General features: G+C 40.6%; 1 protein-coding gene across 1 annotated transcript in view; it reads right to left on the reverse strand.

Annotated features, from left to right (window-relative positions):
* TMTC4 (transmembrane O-mannosyltransferase targeting cadherins 4) overlaps positions 1 to 18,738 on the reverse strand; it is a 54,034-nt gene extending 35,296 nt beyond the window's left edge. Inside the window, exons 1-5 of the mRNA XM_041423371.1 lie at positions 18,658 to 18,738; positions 16,173 to 16,388; positions 11,535 to 11,650; positions 9,351 to 9,567; positions 5,279 to 5,366 (exon numbers count right to left, since the gene is read on the reverse strand). Coding sequence (XP_041279305.1) covers positions 5,279 to 5,366; positions 9,351 to 9,567; positions 11,535 to 11,650; positions 16,173 to 16,334 — 583 coding nt within the window. The 5' untranslated portion in view covers positions 16,335 to 16,388; positions 18,658 to 18,738. The remainder of the gene's footprint in view (positions 1 to 5,278; positions 5,367 to 9,350; positions 9,568 to 11,534; positions 11,651 to 16,172; positions 16,389 to 18,657) is intronic.
* Positions 18,739 to 21,974: the final 3,236 nt, after the last annotated feature.

The raw sequence follows: 21,974 nt of genomic DNA on the forward strand, positions 1-21,974 counted from the left end.
ATTCAAGCTCTAAGAGTTCCCTGCTCATGAATTGTTAAGCAAAGGAGGAAGAATTATCTAGTCTTAAAAGATCACATACGAATCCACTGTTAGAATTAAATTAAGCCAAAGATCTCCTCGTGTATCTCCAAATGTACATATTACTGCAGTTCAGCTCAGTGTTTCACTTAATAATGACATTACAGTAGGAAATGCCATTCCTAAACATATCCAGCCATCTCAAACTCATTACCTAGAGGCCACAATGAAGGAAGCATCTATCCCCTCAATTACAACATCTTGGAGAAGTGAAAGTTAGCATTAATTCTACCAGAAAAAAGGTCATTGTGTTTCCTCAGCCAACTAAAATCATAAAATTGTTAGGTTTTTCACTTACTATTCCCTCCCAGTATGTTCAAATATGAGTGCTAGGGCACATAGTTAAAAAAATCAGGGCTCAGATGTTTAACAATAGTAAATACCTCTTGACCAATTGCACAATAGCTAACAAATTCCCCATATCTTAGCAATGATCTCTTTCACACAAGAGACTTAAATGTTTCCAATCTGTAGGAAAATTTCCATAATATAAACCTCCAAGATTCACAAAACTCATTGCTACTTTGCGTGCTTTATTAAATTAGCAATGAACTAGTAGATGATTGATTGACATCTACACAGAACAAAACAAAATAGAAACACACAGCCAGTTTTTAGATGTCACAGCATATGAGCAAAGAGCTGATCCCATATTTAATATCTGCACCAATATTATTCACAGGGACCCAGTCATGAACTCCTTGTTTTGCCTCATTCAGAGACTGCCAATGCAGATGGCAAATACACGCAACTGGATCACTGTCAAAACTGAAGACAAAGGAAGGCAAAAAATGAACACTACAGCAGTTTTAAATTGCCTTATGAATTCCCAGAGAAGCTGCATTAAAATTCAACAAAGTTAATAACCCACAATTCCCTTCAGAACATACCTAAACAGTTGTCAGCTCTTGCTGTCTCCAAAGCCTATGCAGTGGATTTGTCCCCACAGTTGTGTTTAAAACAGCAGGACAGAATGAGAACAACAGATTAGTTCCTTGCAATTATAAATGTTATCCTTTCAAAGATGCTAACTTCAAAAACAATACACTGGGAAAAAGTAACAGAATTGTAGAACTTCAGCAAGACATAATTATAGCCCCCATAATTAAATGCCTATACTTAAAAAAAAAAAAAAAAGAAAGCTTCTGATTCTAGCTAAAATAAACTGTCTACCCAAAAATCCACTGAAACCACAAATAAATCAGGTAAACAAGCTGCAGTATATCTTGGGCTTTACAAAAACCATTATTTTCCTTTGGAAGTTTTCCAGCCTGACACTGATATTTTTCTGATCTCCTGACTGTTTTCACTATTACATATACTTTCCCCATAGTACTTCCAAATCCTCCTCAGACATTTCATGAGTTCCTACACCCACGCAAAAAAAAAAAAAAAAAAAAAAAAAAAAATTATGAATCTTTAAATTCATTTTCTCAAGTGAAAAGAAGCACCAACCAGTCTCCCACATATGATTTTTGACCCCTTTTCTTTAAAGAATGACAATTCATTAACTGTGTCTAAACTATTGAAACATATACAGATTTTTTCAATTCAGTCATACACAAATTTCACATTGCCTTGCTGAAAGAATAGCCAGGTTCTTTATTAAAAGCTTGGATAACCTGTCTGCCAACAGCATTGGGATGCTGCTGGTAGCCAAACAATATATGTTACTGACCCAACCATATCAGTAGCATCACATCAGGCTTTTCAGTGTTTGTTTTTACTTGGATGCTCACTTAAAGTTCACAAAACAAAAACAAACTGGCATCAACATGTTTTGGTAACCATATTCAAAAGACAATGCAAATGCAGTCTACAAATCTTGATGGTCTTAAGAGTTCTACACTCTTTTAAGAGGTCCAAAAGAGTCACACTACAATGTGTCTATTTGTAACAATTAAAAAAAAAAATCAACCTTTGATAATTCTTCTCCCACTCTTTGTAAAAATTTGGGGAGCTAAGCTCTATATAAATGTGACAGCCAAATCCAGGAACAAAGACACTCACAGCTGACCTGCAGTTTAGGGCCACGCTTGCCTTTAATACACAAAAAGCCCAGCGGGACAAAAGGAAAAGGGATGCTGGTACAATCCACTTTTGTGTAGGATCACCATAAAGCATCTCTGTTTGACTAGGAACATAAACCTGATACCTGAGGGGTTTTTTTTGGTTGTTTTACTAAAAACCCCTGAGGGGTTTTTGGTTGTTTTTTACCCCCTCTCTTTCTCACATACAAAGACATATTACCTTCTTGGCCTGACCTAGAAAATGATGCAATAACAGCTCTTAACTTGCTCTAGAACTAGCAACATGCATTAGCAATATCACAGACATTCCGGATCTTGAGGATTTGACATCAGAAGGACAACATTCTAACAGAAGAAAAAGTACTTTTTCTTTGCTGCTTAGGAGACATTGTCTAAGTCTGCTTTTTAAATTATATGTGCATATTTTTAAAATGCACGTTCTTATATTCACAGTGAGACTAGCTTCCATTTGGGATTCACTCCCTCAATCTATGCAGACTCAGACTCAGCTTAAGTCAGATAAAAGTTCTTTACTCCTTATTTAACCTATCATTTGAGAGTACCTAGAAGAACTGTTCACAAAAGAAGGAAATTCATACCAAGGGTAAAACTTTTTATTCACTTTGCAAACCCAGTGAAGAGTCATATTCTACCACAGCCGCTTCCCAATATTTGGTTACCTTTTCCTAAAACATTTCATACAGAGAATCACAGGAACAGCTCAGTTTGGAAGGGGCCTCCAGAGATCACCAGGTCCAATTTTTGCAGGAAAGGGAGCCTAGACAAGATCACCTAAAACCCTATCCAAATACATCTTGAAAACCTCCAGTCATGGGGACTCTGCCACATCTCTGGGGAGACTGTTGCAGTGATTGATTGTTCTTGCTGTAAAAAAATGATTCCTTACATCAGGGTGAAACCTTTCCCAGTGCAACTGCACCCACCGCCCCTTGTCTTCATCATGTAGCTCCTTGAGAAGAGAGAGCCTCCCTTCTCTTTGTGGCTGCCCTTTCCAACACAGACATGGCCCTTTCCTACAAAAGCACTCATGTTCAAACAGCTACAGGCTGGACAAACCTCCCCCCTCCACAAAGGAAAAAAAAATTATAATGAGGGCAGCAAGAAAAACTGCTTGTGGTCTTTGATGGAGTTCAGCTAGATGGATACAATGGTGAAGAGGACTGCTGTTTGGAGGGACTGTGATAAGCTGGAAGGAGTGGCCTCACAAAAATTAAACACAACACCATGCAACGATTAAGGCCTGGGCAGCAGCTCTGCAGAAAAAGGTCTGGAGTGCCTGGGTGATAAGCTCCTGGCTGATGAGTCAGTAGTGCGCCTTTGCAGCAATCAAGGTGAAAGATTCAAGTATGTATCTTGGACACAAATTCTTGTGTACAGAGGAAGTGTAAATTTCTTCAAGAAGTTGCTGAGGGAAAAGCAGGCAGTGAAGGTGACAGTAAACATTGGAAACTGACCTGAAAGACAATGCTGGCAGACTGTAATTTTCCTTGGCAAAATTGCTTAAAAGACATCTGCTCTCCTATTGTTATGTAAAGCCCAATAAAAATCAGTAAGGGCTGCTTAGTATCTTGTCTTTGCAACATTTTCCTTCTTCTGTATCAATGACACAAATTTCAGTCCAAGATTACGATCACATTAACACTGATTTCTAAAAGCTGTTCAACTGGCCTTCACAAGTTGAAGAATATCCTTAACCAGAATACACATCCTTAATCATTCTCAAGATGTCCTCTATACCAAAATAGTTAGAGGGTCCTATTTAATTGTCTCCAGTGGTCATCCTAAGAATTTGGCTCTTGAGTCCTTCAAGCAAAGATTATTGCCCCGGCCATATAACCCTACCTGTCTAGGAGAGACACTGGAGAACAGATAAGGCAATATTTTGATTGGTCTATCTTACTCTACTACTAACAGAAGAAACGTCATAAGCACAATCACATCCAATAAAATAGGTGAGAAAAGAATAAACAAACAAGCAAGAACCCGAGGCCAATTTTCATCAAGAAATCATTAGCTCAGTTGAAAGAAATTAAACCTACTCAAAGGGAAGAAAAATATATCCAAAGTAAAACAGGAATCATCCTAAGTAACATTTGAAATGGCAAGATAAACTTATTATATCAGCAATGGAAATATGTACAGTAGTTCCAAAGAACCTAAACTGAACCAGCAGGAGCTGTTCATGGCGTCTCACAGCTCACTGTGGACTAACTCACCCCCTCAGCCCACACTGAGGTCTCTGTGATGCCATAACCATGCTGTTAAGCCAGATCACAAAGTCAGCTCAGGTACCTCTGAAATACCCTGCCAGCTCTGGTTAATCATTACAGGCCATGCCTGTGGAACAACAGACAAGCCCTTCCCAACACAGCTCCTTGTGGCTTCACCAATGACTCCTGTATTTTGCGTGGCAGAGCCATTCAGGCAGCAGACTGCATGTGCAGCAAAGCCTTCCACAGTCACGAACTTGTGCTTTCTGCTTTCTTGTGTGCTTGTTTAACAGAGCCCCCAAGATATTTCTCCACAGCTGTATTTGAACTGCCAACCTGCATGCAGATCAAACAATACCAGAGATCTGAAAGCTCACTTGAAACAACATCTACCAAGGAATTGTTCCTGTTAAACACAGCTGTCTTACAAAAACTATGAGTAATGCTATATTCAGCATTATATGCCAGCAGTTGCATATTGCAGGAATCCAGAAGGCTTAGTCATAGGAATAATTCTTTGCAATTCATTAAAAATACAAATAGTGTTCCGAAAAACTGACTCCCATTTAAGACATCCCAAGACAATGGCATAAAGAGTAGTAAAATATTTCAACATATACATTTGTAGGTTTGATTTATTTCTAAAATACTCATTAAAATACTTCATTAAACTTCTAAACAATAAAACATTTAGCAAATAAGCCTATCATAAAGTGGGCTTTGCTTAAATTAAATTCAGTGTTTAACAAGAATTAGGGAAAGCAAAATTTTCAGAACTTCTAACAATAAATAGCTGCTAAAGCAGGTTTTTAAAAAAAATATATTTTGTGAGGGTAAACAAATCAATCTGACATTTTAAATTTTGCTATACTTCACTGAAATGTACAAATGCTGAAAATATACACAATAGGAAATTAAAGGGGCAAACAGAATACTTACTTTCTTTAAATGCTTTACAGTAGCCAAGGAATGACAACAAAAAGAACAGGGCACACAGGAGGTCTGCTCTGCCAACAATCCCAGCAACCTTTATAAAAAAGAAAAGTAGTTTCAAATTATCAGATTTTTATTCTTAGAAAACCTGAAGTAAAGGAACACATACTAAGTGAAATATATAAGAGAATATAACTGCATCACTTTTTTATTTAACTGGGTGTGGTGGATTAGTTATATCCAGTTTTTTTAGATGCATCCTATTTTTTATTTGGTATTGCTTAGTATCAACTACATAAATGGCTTGGCTTTGGTTTATGAAAATGTTAGTTTATGGAATTTTTTTTAAGAAATGAAGGAGGATTTCACTGCATAAAATTTAGACTCTACACAATTCCATCTGTTTTTTTGGATCAAATTGCATTTTTTAGAAGACTTAGAAAACATCAAAATATAAACCAGTTTGGGTTGGAAACGACTTTAAATATCATCTCCTTCCAACCCCTCTGCCTTTCACTAGACCAGGTTTCTCAGAGTTCCATCCAACCTGGCCATGAACGCTTCAGGGATGGAGCATCTACAGCTTCTCTGGGCAAGCTGTGCCACTGCCTCACCACCCTCACACTGAAGAATTTCCTCCTAATATCTAATCTAAATCTACTCTCTTTCCATTTGAAGCTATTACATGGTTTGGAAGCCAAACAACCTGAACCACAATTTAATTGGCAGCTCTGCTGAAACACAAATCAAAAACTGTTCACTTTCAGAAGACAAGCCAGCCTTCAAATTTCAATCTGAGCACTCAGAATGGACAAATACCTTCCAGCTTGCAGATTCAGGGGAAAAAAAAAAAAGATTCCCCAGATTCCCCCTCTGGCAGTCTTTTGTGTTGTATTAACTGACTGCATTAGAGCTACCTGCAATTGCATCTTGAAACAGAAGGTTGTACTAATGCAAAAGAAAATGAGGAGCACATCCTGGGACCTCTGTACTCGAGATCTGTGCTATTTAAATCAAGTGCAATCTCAGGGCTCTCTGTAAGCTTTGCTTCAAGCCCCTAAACTGTATTTACAATAACTTGCTGAGACAGAGCAAGACACTTTTGGATCTTCAATTCTCAATTACACATGTGTCAGGATAACACCATAAATTTTTTGGGAAAATCATGACATGGAGCTGGTAGGGGACTGTATAAGCCCTGATGCTGGAACCTCAATAGAACATACACCCACAGCAAGGATCTTAGAAATACCCCCTAGTTTTCAGTCTAGCTCTGCTTCCTGGAGTGCTGAGTTCCATGTTTTCAGGAGATGTACAGAAGCAGGGCAGAACAGATACAGTTTTCTTTTTAAATTCATTTTTTGTGATCATATTTCAGGGATAAAAGCAGAAACTTCAGTTCTCCTATAGTATACCAGTTGTCGCATTTTGTGTGTGGAACAGAAAGAGGAAAGTAAAAAGGAAATGGGCGTTTTTTGTGTCAGGGAAACATGATGGAGCAACTATTTCCAAATAACATCAGAGAAAGAGAAGTGTAGAGGCATGAGAGGATGACTGATTCCACAGCAGAGACTCTCTCCCACTTTTACCCTCAGCTTTACTTAAGCACTGTGAAAACAGAAACTGTTGGACTCCTAAATTCAGTTCAGAAGAACTTCTTGATTTTTCTACAGCTGTGCACCTAACTTCTCTGCTGCTCCTTCTTCTATCATACAAAGGAATTATGAGAATTAACTCAATAGCTGTGGAGTGCTTTGAAAGGTGAAAATAATGAAGTGTCATTCTGCTTCAGGAGCCGCTCTTCCTAATGAGATAAAAGTTAAGGTGAGCTGACACAATTTCGAAAATAAATGTCCACTTGTTACAGCAAAGACATTAAGGGGCGAATAATGCACATGGCCTCAGATGACTCCAACAGCAAAATGTTACCTAAAATGCAAGATAAGGCATATAGATTCTGGAAAGAAAGCAAACAAAGGAAAAAAAACCAAACCAGTTTTAAATTGGTATCAGATATATTCTTACATCCATGATTCATTTAGCATTTCATCACTGAAGTGTTACAAAGAGTAGGCCATTTTTAGAGCAGACAACTATAGCACAAGAGTATTTACTTGTAGGTAGAAAAATTATAGTGTTTTCCTTACATAGGTACTGAAAGCATTACACCTTTCAATATCAGTTTTACATGACAGTTTGTTTCACTGTATAAACCAAAAACTCAAAGCAGCAAACAGACGGATTCTTCACAATTTTATGTCACAATATGTCATCTCATTTCAAAATAAGGGTGTCGGATACTTGGAACTCACAGGTTTAAAATCATAAGGAATGCTTTCTGAGAGGTGCTGCCAGACACACACTCATCCTAGAACTGTAGCAGTATAAATGACTTCTTCACTGGAGCAAGATTTGTTATTCACCATGTAAATGATTAGAGGTTTTTGTTCACTCCTGAATTTTAGAAGAGGCCTGATATATAAGCATGCTACTTTTTCCCCCTCTTCTTCCACTGTTTGCCTGAAACATTTGCAAGTTTTCAAATATGCAAGGAGACCACATCACTTGTAATTTATTTGACATGACAAAGGGCTTATTAATATTCTCATGCTGATTTAAATACATTTTTAGAGTCAAATGGAATGCAGAATAAATTTATGGATATTGATAAAAGGGTCAATAGTAGGTCTACTCTAAAGTTAAGACTCAAGTGAGATTTCTCTTTATATGTCAGAATATCAAAAGCACTGAAGACTTGTTTTACTTTACTCTGACATCTAAAACTGGTTTTGGAGAACAAATACGAGGGGCCCTTCTGACACAGTGCAGTCTCACAAAGAAGTTATTGTGCAGGCGAGTGAACACCAGAGAATGACTGTCAAGATGTTTTAGCCACACTGCCAGGAAAGGTGGCAGATTACTAATGCATAACTTTGCACCATCTCTAGGTCTTCAATACATGCAAGGTCTCCAGTCAGCTGAGAGAGCACAGCTTTCAATAACTTTTCCCCCACCAATTGTGTGCAGAGCAAATGCAAGAAGCCAAAACCATGGCATATTGTGAATAAGTGAAAAATCATATTCACATATGTAGAATGTGCACTGTAGGATTCACTGTTCATTGTTAGGACAAAATCAAAATTACAGCTAATACTTTTTCTGTGGCTCACACCTTCCAAATTCTAACAAATCCCCCAAAAATTTCCCTTATTGTGATAATTTTATATTGGATTAATTAATTATCACAAGGTGAAGAGATCAGTGATGACATTCAACAAGCCCACTACCATAAGGCTATGAGATTTTCTTACCTGCAAGCACAAAAGAGCTTTTTAAGAACACCATCTTCTCTTCACAGAATCCCCACACAAGGACTTTGTGTTTTGGTCAGATATTTTAACTGATTGCTATACATGTGCCATGCTTCTATTCTGCATCTTTACATCTTTGCTTCTGCCTGCACCATTAAAGTGCAGGCAATTACTGTCAAATTTGTGTTCCCCATGTACATAATTACAGACTGCGATTAAAAAAAAAACCTCTTTAATCTTCTCCTTCATATTAAAAATATAAACCCAGTTTGATCTCTCACAAAACAGGATGATTTCCAGCCCTTTAATCACTTTCATGGCTTTTCTGAGCATGCTCCAATTTTTCCAGTGCTGTCTTTGCAGCATGGATGCAAAACTGAATGCAGTACTGTACTAGTCACATACAAAGTTCACAGAGTGCCCCATCTCCAATTTTAAAACTCTGCTTTTTTTACAAATGCAAATGGAAATGAAAAGTAATTAGAAAAATCCAGGAGGTCAGGAAACTCTGTAGCATCCTGCTATCTTCCTTTAGTTATTGTACTTGAATGATTTGTGTTCCTTAATAAGGTCTATCTCGGTGGAATTACAAGCCTTGTATGTACTAACCATAATACTTGATTGTTCTATGAAGACATGTGCCAAGAGAAGTGGTAAGAATATCTAAAAGCAATCTGTAGAGTATAAAGCTGTGCCAGAATTAATAAGTCAAGATGGTCAAGAACTTCTAAAATAAAAATCTCTGGAGATAATTATTCAATACTTACACACTCGGTGTGCACTGGATGTACAGCAAAGAGCAAAGCAGCAAGAAGAGAGGACTTCGGAGCCAGGTTTAGCCGTCTTCCTTTATTGCTGAATTGCAATCCACCCAATAATATGGAGAACACATCAACCATCAACACTGAGATAGTACAATGCAGTATTATGTTGATGACATGGAAGCCAACTGGGTAGAAGCCTCCAGCAAAAAGGTAATTAATTCTATATAGAAACAAAAATATTAAGGCTAGGAATTACAACAATGGTTAGAAAAATACAAATAGAAACGCTAAAAAAAAAACCATAACAGACCCGTGCACACAAAAATAAAGCAGAAGTCTCAGTACAGAAGGAGTTACCATTTAGGCACAAGAAGATAGAAACAATATCCCAGTCTTTAGGCCACGTATTCCTAGGGAATATCACATGGATACAGTATCTATCCTCTCCAAACACATACCTTTGTACCATTCTTTTAATCACTCTTATAGTTACTTAGAACTGGTCTACAATGTAACTTCAGTGTTGCAACACAGGAGTATCCCAGGGATAATAACCCAGCCCACTGAGGGATACCCCTGGGCTTAAGAGCAGCCAACTCCATGAAATTATGTTAATTATATCCACACAGTGCGGAAACTAATATGCACCGGGACTATGATTTCCACTGACATTCTCTGTGAAAGAGGTCCTAGCATGTGGGTACAATCACCATCCACCCAGGAAGCAGTCAGCACATCTCGGTGACTGATTTGTGAGACTGGTTAGAGAGACATTTTATACAAGTATTCGAATCAGAAGGAAGTGTAAAAGTGAAAATACAATCTAAATCCCTATTCAAGACAGGAACTCTGCAGTAAAATGGAGGCTGAGAAGAAAAAGGGGAAACAGTGTGCTATTATCAATGTACTTTTATCAGTAGGTAAGATACACAGAAACTTAGGTAGAGTAGGGGATTTTACACAGTTCTTTTGGTCAATGTGCATCTGGCATAAATGAAACCTATTTAAAAACTTAATCTTTTATAAATATGATGCACATAAAAAGCTGGACCTTAGGGAAATTAAGGAAATCCATTTCTTTCTTTGAAAATAGCATTTTATGGACCATCTCCACAGGCTCATCTATACTTTCAGATATAGTAATAACTGTATCCCAGTTCACTCTTTAAACAAACCAGATGGAATATACCACAGAGAAAAGAAAGGAAAAAAAAGGAAAGCATGTTCTGTGTAATGCACTGAAAGCTTTAATAGTTTTAGGACTCTGACACGCTCTACTCAGTTGCTTATTTTTCTTGAGGAAAATGTGAGGAAAGCCCAATAGACAGTGAAACGTACAGTGATAGGTACTTAAAACACTGACACTGCCCTAAAGGGCCAAAGCTTTTGCTTCAATATGAGGACTAAAGAGTGGGAACACTTCTGCACTTAGTCCATGGCTTGGAATGGGCAGAACAAGCACTAAGTCCCCATTGACACCATTGAGTCAGAAGGGGAAAATAAAAAAATTAAGACTGAGTCCTCAAATATTCTCTGCATTGCTGTACCAGATTTTTACATGGTCTACTGTTTACTCAAATATTTGTGCAAAAAACATGAGCTAAGCATCTACAAAAGTAATCCTTTTAAACCTTTAGTTATTTGACAAAACCTGCAAGTTATATATACGCAGACATTTCACTAGATTCTCAGACACTAGAGTTAGAATATTGGAGTGAAGAGGTGGGAAGACTATACAGTGTGCTGATGGAAAAAGGCCACAGTACTGTGATGCTATTTATAAAATAAACAAAATTTGACAGGTCAGCAGGAAAGCAGAGAACAAAAACTACAATAGCAACGCAAGTGGCAGCATGGCTAAGTGAAGGGAACATGCACCTTGATGATGTGACATACTAAACCACACTGCCCCTAGTACCAGGTATAGAAGACCATTAAGACAAAATCTCTGAAAAGTAGATATAAATACAGAATGTCAAAATAATGAATACTTTGGGAAAGAAACCATTGGAAAATTAAAACACCATTTGAGATTAAGGTAGTGAACTCAAAAATCGTATTCTGGAAAGGTATCCAGCTACCCTCCAGCTACTTTGTTCTTGCCTTTTTTGTTGCCTCCCCCCTAAATTCAATTGAGTCAATACAGATTAAAAATATTCAGACCTCAAGGAAAAATACAAGTCTCACCTGAAAGTTAGGACAGTTAGCGGTCGATATGACTTATGACTGGTATTGCTGCTGAGTTTGCTACCCCAAAAGTCATGATACCACAGGTCACCAAGTGGGGTTTCTGCCCTGAGGTCCTAAAAGAAAACAAATTATCAGATTCTTAAAATTTTTCCTTTGTTCAAAGCAGCTAAACCACAAACAAGTTCTAATACAAACTCACACTAAGATGGACATAGCAGGAGTTTTGTTGGCTCACTACTGACATCTGACCCACAGTACCTAAGTTTGCAATGAAGGTCGAATCTTGAATGCCTGTCATTGTAAATGTCATTACATGGATTCTGTAAGTAGGCATAACTACATGAAATTTAGAGCTATATTCACATCAATTTATAATCTGATCAATAGCTGAGTTATGAAACACATAAACCTCCTTACCTCAAAATTTTGTAAAAAGCCATTGAGTTTAGGTGTAGGTTATCTTGCAAGGAAGGCCAACTACAAACTGCCGCAGAATAGCCATTTTTTACAAGTGCAGTAGCATAACTACTGACGAAAGCATGAAATCAAGCAGACTAAAGGTAGGGAACAACAATAAGTTTTTTTGAAGCCTTGCTTTGCACAGGACTATTCAAATAGTTGAGGCTGTTTTAACACTCAGTACATGAAATCAAGAATCAACATCTCTATATACTGCTCTGAAAGATTAAAAGACAGAAAGGTAATGAATTATTTTAATTTGGGGTGCAATAGGGGGCACCTATTGCAAAGAAAAAGTCTTGCTTGCTTGCTCTTCTCTTTTTATTTCAAAACCATGCTGATAATGAAAAATCCAAATAATGTAGGCTATTAAATGGAAAGCATACACTTTGGAGGAAAAATAAGGATCTTGCTAGCATCTGCGTCAGTTTTTTATGAGGACAAGCTTGGAAGTTCAAACTAACATACACTTGCCCTTATTCTGCTTCCCTAGTGCAATTAAATGCCAATTTATGCTACAGCAAGGTACATGCAGGTTAAAGACACTTGAGACAGAGCCTAAGTACAAAACTATACTAGTCAGTACTACTCCTGCAACCAACAAGTTACTCTACCCCCACCTTCTGTCTTGAAATTATTTGAGACCATTGAACCAAAGGAGGTGAACAAGACACTGCAAACACAAGTAAGCAGACAAACAGGCTTGCTAACCCCATGGAAGGTCTTACAAACCCAGGTGCCCCTCTCTTATTATTCCTACAACTCCATCTGCTTACAATATTCCCATATTGCAATTCCCTTGGTTTTATTAATTCCAGTTCCTCTCCAATGCTGCTACCACCTCACTTGCTTCTACAGTATCTTGAGCATTCCTGTGGTCTCCAGTACCTTCCATCTCAACCTCAGTCCATGCCTTATTTTTGGCTTGCATGTACTTCCAAATTACAGCCAAATTGCTGGGCCCTGATGACTGCTGCTGCTAAACTGAACTTAAAATAACTAATTTTTGTTGCTTCTTCAAAGAGAATATTCTTAACATATTCTGACATTCACCCATCCAAAAATATAAATTAAAAAAGAAATCCAAGAAGAGATTTCTTTCTATAATTTGATCAAATTTGGCCAGTAGTAGTCAAATGAACGGAAGTATTCTCTAACAGGATACTAATCAATGCACAGAAAAGAGAGCAGGGCTAAAACTGCAGTCTGAAAGAACCTAGACTGCAGCTGTCAATTAAGGCACTCTCAGGGAAATTCTTAAGAAATCAAGACTCACAGGGGATGCTACTTGGGCTTAAGAATTACCAAGGTGAAAAATTTCTTCACGCTCTCACAGATGTTTTCACTGCCAAGTAATAGCTAGAAATTTCTTTCTTCTCCCAGAACTGTAATTTTACCCTTAGGCATCTAAATTCCTGTTCCATTCCTCATCGGTATGCACAAACCCTAAAGGTCATAATTTGACTCTCAGAGCAGGAACACACTCAACCAGAAGCTTACTAAATCGACAAAGCCAGCTTTTTCTGGGGCAAGCTGGGACAGGGATGTACACCAGCATCTACTGAAGTCTTTGTGCTCTGCAGGGGACAGTTGCCAGAGGGTGATGTGGCCCTCAGACTGTTTTTTCAACCAGCAGCACTGCTCTTTATGTACATAAGGTCTATGAAAGACATACTTTTATAAATGTTAGTACTGGAAAAGAAAAGTATGCCTTCCATGTCACAGATGGTCTTCAATAACTTGAGATGGGAAATGCACAAGGCTTGATTTCCCATTCTGCTATAATCAGCCTTCTTTTGTCTTGCATCGGAAGAAGGCAGAAAAAGCTGAATGCATGGAATTACTTAGTGATTAGATTACACTTCCATATGACCTAAAAATCTTCAATCATGTATCTTGCCCTTGTATCCAAGTTCTGTGAGAAAGTTTCTCTCATCAATTTTCCTACGTAGTGAACTTACCCTAAAATAGGAATGGTTTTCTTCAAGAAACACAGCTGTTTAAAAGCTACACATGATTTTCTCTTTAAAAACCAAAAGTAGCTATCAAATAATCTCTAAATATTTGATTAGCAGCAGCTTACAGAGAGCAGAGTTCAAGATTTGAAGAAAGGTCAGTTTTTCTGTATAAAGGCTTATGGAAATGACATACTGTGTCTGAAGCTTTGCTTAATCCAACTGTTTGTCTTGCCAAGCTAGTAAATAATTTAAATAAAGACAAAAGCCACTGCTGTGTACCAGTTAAAATGCTGCTTAAAATGATAAGAAAGCATCTGGAAAGCAGCCTTTAACTCCAATAAAATCTAATAATGGAATGCTCCATGATAGGATAGGGATGGGGTCAATTAAATGTGTATCTTTTGCTAAAAAAAAAAATAAAAGAAATTAAAGATTGGGATGATGGCAGCTAGTAAATTAACAGAAAGGGGTACCCAAGAAAATACTACAGTAGCAATGCTCAGTAAATCTAAAAAATTACTTCAACTGCTGTCTTTCCTATTAAATAGAAATAAAATATGCTATGCTTTGTTCAATAAACTGTGCCATTGCTAGATAATCTCCCTCCCCATTAAACTGGTAAACTCATTGTCTCTGCATTTTTGTTGTGGATTTTGAATTTTCATATATCTATATCACCCCGTGTTAAAATGATATTGCCACAAAATCCTCACTTAATTTCTAGAGAATAATAGAGGATTTTGATGTGAGAAATAGAAACAGCCTCCCAGTTTTTCAAACATACAGACTACATATGAATTAATTTATTTAAGCAGTTGGTTGAATTTCTCAGCATTGCCAACAGCTAGAATCCTGGTGCAAATTGTTGGGTTGCATAGATAAATTGAAACATTTTTGGAGTAAAGACTGAAAGAAATGGAGAAAGATTACAAGTGTGGAAATTGCACATTACCAAAACAACCTGCTTTGTTTCAACATCAGTCTATTGTTCATTTTTTCAGGAAATGCAAATATTATAAACAGATCCCAAATAAAACTTTGAAGAATGAAACATTACCAGGAGCTGTGCAATCTGAAATACAATACTACTTTAAAAAACCCCAAAACAACAATGCTGTAGGTTCTTAATTTGTCTACAGTATTCTCTTGAAAGCTTTGAGATTTATTTCCATCTTGACAGATGTATTTTCCCCCCATACATTTATAACTGAAGATATGATGACTTACACACACATAATAGAAGTTTGTCTAAGGAAACAGTAATTCTACATGATTCTAAAAGGAACACTGTGATAAGTTGCCTCTATATCTTGTGCAAGGAAAAAAAAAAGTGAATTGTGTTCTTCTAGCAGTATGAGTCTCCAGATTATCCTCTTTGTAACCCATGGCTTCAGGAAGACAGAACCAACAGATGAATGTGATTATTTTTATCCTGTGCTTTTCTTTCTAAATGCTGAACAGGTACCTTCCAGAGCAGCATAAAAGCTACTCATCCCATCCATGGGCATGGGTTCACTCACTGCTACATGTGATCCTGAGAAGTGTCTCAGCAACTGAAGACACTCCACTGCTCAAAGCCAAAAGAATCTCAGTTAGAGGTGTGTTTGAATCACATGTTCATTTCTAAGCATTTCAAGGTCTGTTCATTGCATGTATGGTCAGCTTTAAAAGGGAACACAAGAATACTCCACCTCTATCTCAAAAAAAGTACTGTTGTCCCAGGAACTTCAAGGGGGAAAGGAGGGAAAAGGGAGCTTTGCTTACTCCTGTAACATTTTTATGGTATAAACTGCACCTGAAAACCCCCTGCACCCTACATGATGCCTTAATGATGCCTTGTGTACCTGCAACCAGACAAAGTTTATTCACTGATCTGATTCTGTGACCAGAGAAGATCTGTGAAGATAATGAAAAAAATCTGCTATTAACATCCATGAGTATCAGAAAACTTTACTGTACACTCTCACTTACTTAGGAATGAGCATAACGTTAGACCTACTGGCAGCCTTGATGTACAGGTACCCTTAAACAGGCTTAACTTTAAAAAACACCCAACAAAACAAAACAGAAAAATGAAGTTTAAAAAAAAAAAGTAATACCCAAAGGAAGCTCTTTACAAGGCTGAAACTTTTTGGGCCTATTTAGATCAATTGTTGCATTATTTCTTTTCCTATGACCATTTATGCCAAAGGGTGTGAGGAAAAGAAGAGAGACTAACCTTATTATTGATGATGGCTTCAGAATCATCAAAGACAAAATCTCCATCATAGCTGTTAGCAAAACAGAGGAAGGAAATTAATGCCACAACCATTTTAGCCCAGTATGATGGAAGGAGGAACCATGATACATCATGGTCCAGATTAGGTTCCATTTGTGCCATTGTGCAAAATGCTGGTTCCAAGTTGGGAGCTTCAGCATTATGTTGGTTGAAAATCTGGAAGAAACACAAACAAGTGCATGGTTACAGATCTAATTCACTAAAAAAAAAAGAATTTTAAAGGAAAGCTGGCTTTGGAGAGGAGATTAAGTTTCATATAACCTTACACTTTTTTTCTCAGTGCCTCTCATAGTTACTGGAACACACCTAAACATAATTTTGCACTTCAAATGAGGAAGTAAAGGCAGAATTGATCATGGTTGGAGCACAGAGATAAATACAAGAAATTCTAAGATGTTAAGGTAAAACTTTGGCACAGACAAATTTTAAAACCTAGAGCAAATCACTGTTTTTCTGTTTCTTACTGTTCTTTTCAAGCAATACAAACAGATGCATCAGAGGAACTGTGAAACATTTATAAAGCTCTGTAGAAGATGATAAACATTATCATTTCCTACCTGTTTGAAAAGCAAACACTGTCAATTGCCAAAAGAGCTAAACTCCCTTCAGCTAATCAGATTGAAGGACCTAGTCGTACACATTCCCCCATGAAAGGAATTCATACAAACATCAGATAGACATATGGAGGTATCAGTCAATGAACTAGGCCCTAAACCTCAACAATTCATGCAATGAGACAGCAAGCCCCATAGAATTGAGATGGGACTGGTGTTCATGAGATCACTCAGTGTGCTGAGTGTGCAACTCAATTGCAGTTGAAGTTCCACTGCTGTATGGGCTCATGAGGTTGTTGAGGCAGATGAAAAAGACCCTGCAATCCAAGCACACTGAGTGATATGTTGGTGTGGAGGTACTGAGGCTGGAGGTTTACACCCATGAGCCACCTTTACTCGGATGGGTCTCTCTGGATGCTCCAGAGCCAGCCTTCTGTCAGGAAGCACCCTTCTCGAGTGCTCAGACACTGCTGTCAGTGGTCTTATTATCAGGTGCTGGTATAAACAGCAAGCAAAGGAAGCTATGAATGGAAAACTGCAGTAAAAGCTAGGCAGAATATGGATTTTTTAAAATTTATTTTGTAAGCCCAAAGAATGATAGGCACATATAGTAGACTGTCTTAAGTTTCTTATTATTTATTTGCTTATTAAATCAACTGTTGCACTCCTGAAAATATTACACTTAATACCATCATACAGAAAAATAGATAATCTAGAAAAACAGCTCTTGTGCACCTCTGCAAACATAGCATTTAACGTCTTTGCACGGTCTAGGAAAACATCTCCAAGCTTCTGGAGCAGAGCTGACCATCGGAGCTGCTGCAGCAATTGCCTTGCTTTTTGCAGTACCTCATTCCGGTCCCCGCATATTCCCAATTCCTGCACACACACGCGCACAGGGACAGGCAGTACTCCCTGCCACACCGGTGCCCCTCCTCGCTTTGGAGACCATATGGCGCGGCACCCAAATTCAGGTAAAGCCAGTAACCTGGAGCTGTGCAACCTGAGAGGCTGGAGCTCCCTGGCTGAGCAAAGCAGCTGCTTTAAGAGCAAAACCTTTTCTCGGAGTAGTTCACCCTTGTGCTCGTAGTTTGACGGAAACAAAGAGAGAAAGCGTGGCTGTTAACTGAGGGAAGTGCACGGCATTGCTCCCAACGGCACGGATACAGCATCAACACGCAATTAAAATACTTAATCTACTCAAAATTTATTTCACCCTGAAAGTTTCTCCCATTACGCTCGCTCCATTTATCCGGCGCACAGCTACAGCCAGCCCTGTTTCCCGCGGTCCAGGAGGCCGGTCCTTGGGGGTTCCCCTCCCCGGGCAGCGCGGTGGCCGCACGGGCGGTGCGGGCACCCCGAGGGACCGCCACCTCCCCGGAGCGCCGCACGCCACCGCCCGGGGACCGGGAGGGCGCCTGCCCGCCGCCCTCTGCAGGGCAAGGCGAGCCCGAGCCGAGCGGAGAGCACCCGGCGCACACCGCGGGCACCCCGCGGCGGGGCGGGCACGGTGCCTCCCGCCCCAGAGCGCCGGGCCGCGGGGGCTCGCACCCAGGGCGGCGCTGCCCGTGCCCGGAGCCCCGCAAACTTGGGGGCGTCCCGGGCACCCGGCGGGCGGTCCCTGGGATGGAGCCGGAGCCCGCCCGGGAAGGCAGTGGCGGCTTCGGGGTAAGGGTCGAGGCTGGGAGGCAGGCGAGCCCCGCCGGGAGTTTGGCGGTGGCCCTGCCCTGCTCGCCGCTCCCCTTTTGTCCTGGCGGTGACGGCTCCGCCGTAGGAGGTGCCCCGTCCCGTCCGGCCCTCGCCCCCCCCGGGGCCGGTCCCGCCAGCGGACGGGGCGCTGGCGAGCCCCCCGTTCCCCCGCGCGGCGTTACCTGCGAGGACACGGAGCCCGCGCGGCATCTCCCACCCGGGAGCGAAACTCTCCCGCCCGGCGAGCCCCGAGCCGGAGCGGCCGGCGGGGGAGGGGCCGCGGCGGCTGCGCCTCCGGGAACATCCCCGCAGCCCATTGGCCGCCGCCCCTCCCCGCCCCCCGTGGCACCGCCCCCCGAGGTAGCCCCGCCTGCCCATTGGCTGGGCCAGCGCTGACGCGCAGTGGGCGGGCCCGGGTGGGCGGAGCCGGGCGCTCACCCGCGGTGGGCGCGGGGCCGTGCGGGTCGCTCCCCTTCATCCCGAATTCCGCACCCCGCGCACAGGCGGGGCCGGGCTCGCTCCTGGCAGCGCCCGCGCCGCGATCCCGGTGCGCGCTCGCCCGCTCCGCCACGGCGGTGGTCGTAGTCCCGGCATCTGGCTGGGCGCGGGGTGGGGGGCGGCTCGGCTGAGGCACGGGGCTGGCAGAACCGCGAGCACGCGCCCCCCGCTCCTCTCGCACTGGCGAGGTTCCTGCGGCGGCGGAGCCGGAATGCCCCCGGGAAGGGGATCCAGAGCCGGTGGGGCGGTGGCGGAGATGGGTGTCGGGGTCTCGGCGCCTGGGACGGGTAGCGGGGTGAGCTGGCAGAGCGTCCAGCCTTTCTGTAAGGGGCTCTCCTCCCGCTGGGGTTGTTGCGGATGCTCTCCGCAGGACAGGTACTGTAAGGAGAAAAAGGCTGTATCAGGTGCAGTTAATTCCTACGTTTAAACATCACCGCGATTTCCTTCTAGGAAAGTGTAATTAAGCATTGAACTGGTAGCACCAAATGTTCGGCAGAAGCTTCTCTAAAAAAACCCCATTAAAACCTTAATATGCTGAAATTGGATGAGAACTCCTGGCTGCGTGCCAGGGAGTGACATACAATTTGGAGTGGGATTTTTAAGATGTTTGCATTATCAAGCATCAAATTAACAAGGTTATTTCATGTCTCCTTTGAGGCTTTAACTCTCGAGTGGAAACGCTGCTTTGGGAGGGCTTTGGTGGTTGCCCCCCATAACTGCCTGCTGACACCTGCCCTGGAACATCTGCTCTGCAACACGGGCAGCTCGGCTGCGTGTGAGGCAGCAGCTGAGCCAGCACAATTGCCAGGCTCGTATATTATTCAGCTGTATATGTGGAGCTCCCGCTTTTAAGATGGAAGTCTGTAACTTGTGCCTGTTATACAGCTACCACGAAGTGTCTGAGGTGCTTCTCGATGGTGGAGCGGTGCAAAGCCGGCGACCTGCTGTCATCAAGCACGCAGAGCTCTGTGAACTGATTGCAGGCTTCTGGTCCCTGTGGTACAAGAGCTAAAATAGACCTGCAAACCACTAAATTGGGCCTTTACTTTAAAGTGAGCTTGTCTGTTCTGGCTTTGTCCCTGACTTAGTGATCTAAATGGGGCACAATGAGGAAGGTTTGTGTTTCATAATTTGCTGTGGTGAAATGGTAAAAGTGAAAGATGTCTTTATGACTTTTGGGTCATTTTGCCTTATAAATGCAAGGTAAAACATAAGCTAATCAACAGTGTGTTTTCTAGGTTTCTGCTTCTATAATCCAAAGCATTGAGATTTATATCACTTCCTAAAAATAGCTGATTTGCCATATTATTTCATGATTAGGAAGTGCTGGTTGATGTTTCCTGACATTTCCTTACTGTTTCAGCTTCCACCCCCCAAACTACCACACGTACGTATTATTAAGTCCAATTCTTGTCAACAAGAATTCTCAAATTCAACAATCTTCCTGAGATTACAGTATGGGTAGAATTTTTAATTAGTGTTTATTAATGGAAGGGCCCTTACTCAGAAGAGGGGCCCAATTTAGAAAGAAATTCCTTAGTTAGAAAAGGCATCATATATTCAATCTTATCTTCTATAACTTTTAATGAAGTAAATGAAATTTCAGTTCATGCTTAAGTTTTCCCATATGTAAGAATTTAATTTAAGCATATGTAAATATATGTAAGGTTCTGTGAATCAAGGTTGAGATTTGCTTCAGCAGACTCACTGTGACAATTGCCAGACTTGTACTATTTGACTCACTTTTACATTTCTGTGTTTTGTTCCGTAACTAGTTTGGCTATATCACATTTGCTGATATATTTATTTCTACTAATGGCCCATTCAAATCACATACTCTTCTTAGTAGCTCCTTTGCTCACATTTCTTGGACGTCTGCACATCCTTGATCTGTGCTTTATAACTGGAATTTCTTTTGTTCAGTGTGTCTGCTGGTATCATCAGTTCTGGTCAAATATATATATTTCCACACAGCCAGATGCACAGATGGTATAAATCACCTCATCACTATTTATGTAAATACAATAACAGTGATTAACATTTCTGTATAAACTAGTTAACAGAGGCAGAAGGCTCTGTTTCCCATTATTTTCCATTTAGAAATAACCATTTTTTGTCTTAGGGCTTTATTATTTTGCTTTTCATAATATGGCAGCTTTAATGATGACCTTCTGTTCTGCTTTAATTAACATGAAGAACTGCAGAGCAAATACCTGTTCTGGAGAGTTCCCTAGTTCCCTCAAAATCTGATTTAAATCAGCTACAGTTGCATAATTTATCTTCAGTCTGCTTCTTTGGAGGGTTATTATAGCATTTCAATTTGAAGCAGTTCCTAAATACAACACGCTTTTTTTTTTTTTTTTTTAATCTGCAGTTTCTGGGAGGGTTGTGTGTATGAAGTGAGTATCTCCTCGCTCTGTAGTTTTCTCAGCATGCTAAATTGATCTGCCTAAGTGGCTATTGCATCCTTATTTTTAGCAGCCTGCCATTGCAGATCTGCACAAAGGCCAGCCTTGCTCTTGTAAGAGAGGAGCGTGCAAAACCCGTCGTATTTCAAGGGATCAACACTTGACAGAGTCACAGTGACTTTGCCAACAAAGGAATAAAAAGTCAGGGACTGTGGTAATGCAGGATTCAACCAAAACAGTTCAGAAGCTTAAAAAGGCTGTCAGTTGCTACCACAGTCATTTTTGGATCAGCTGTGTCTTCTCCACTGCCTGGATTTTGCCATCATAAATGTGGCCTTGGCCATTGAGAGCCACTGCTTGTGCCTGCAGGTAACCAGCTGGTCCCTACCTGTTCCCTATGGCTGGGGCATGCACAGGCATTCTATATGCAAGTATTTTCATAAAGAATAGGCATATTTTCTCTACTGTTGTTGATAGCATTTCGATGGTCTCTTCCTCTAAACAGCTGGTCCCAATTAATTACACTGAACGAGGCATTTGAAGTAGCAGGTCTTATGCAGCTTGTTTTGTTATGTCATGTATTGTACATGTGT

This window comes from Onychostruthus taczanowskii, unplaced genomic scaffold (genome assembly GCF_017590055.1).
Source record: "Onychostruthus taczanowskii isolate IOZ18803 unplaced genomic scaffold, ASM1759005v1 scaffold77, whole genome shotgun sequence".
NCBI classification, from domain to species: Eukaryota; Metazoa; Chordata; class Aves; order Passeriformes; family Passeridae; genus Onychostruthus; species Onychostruthus taczanowskii.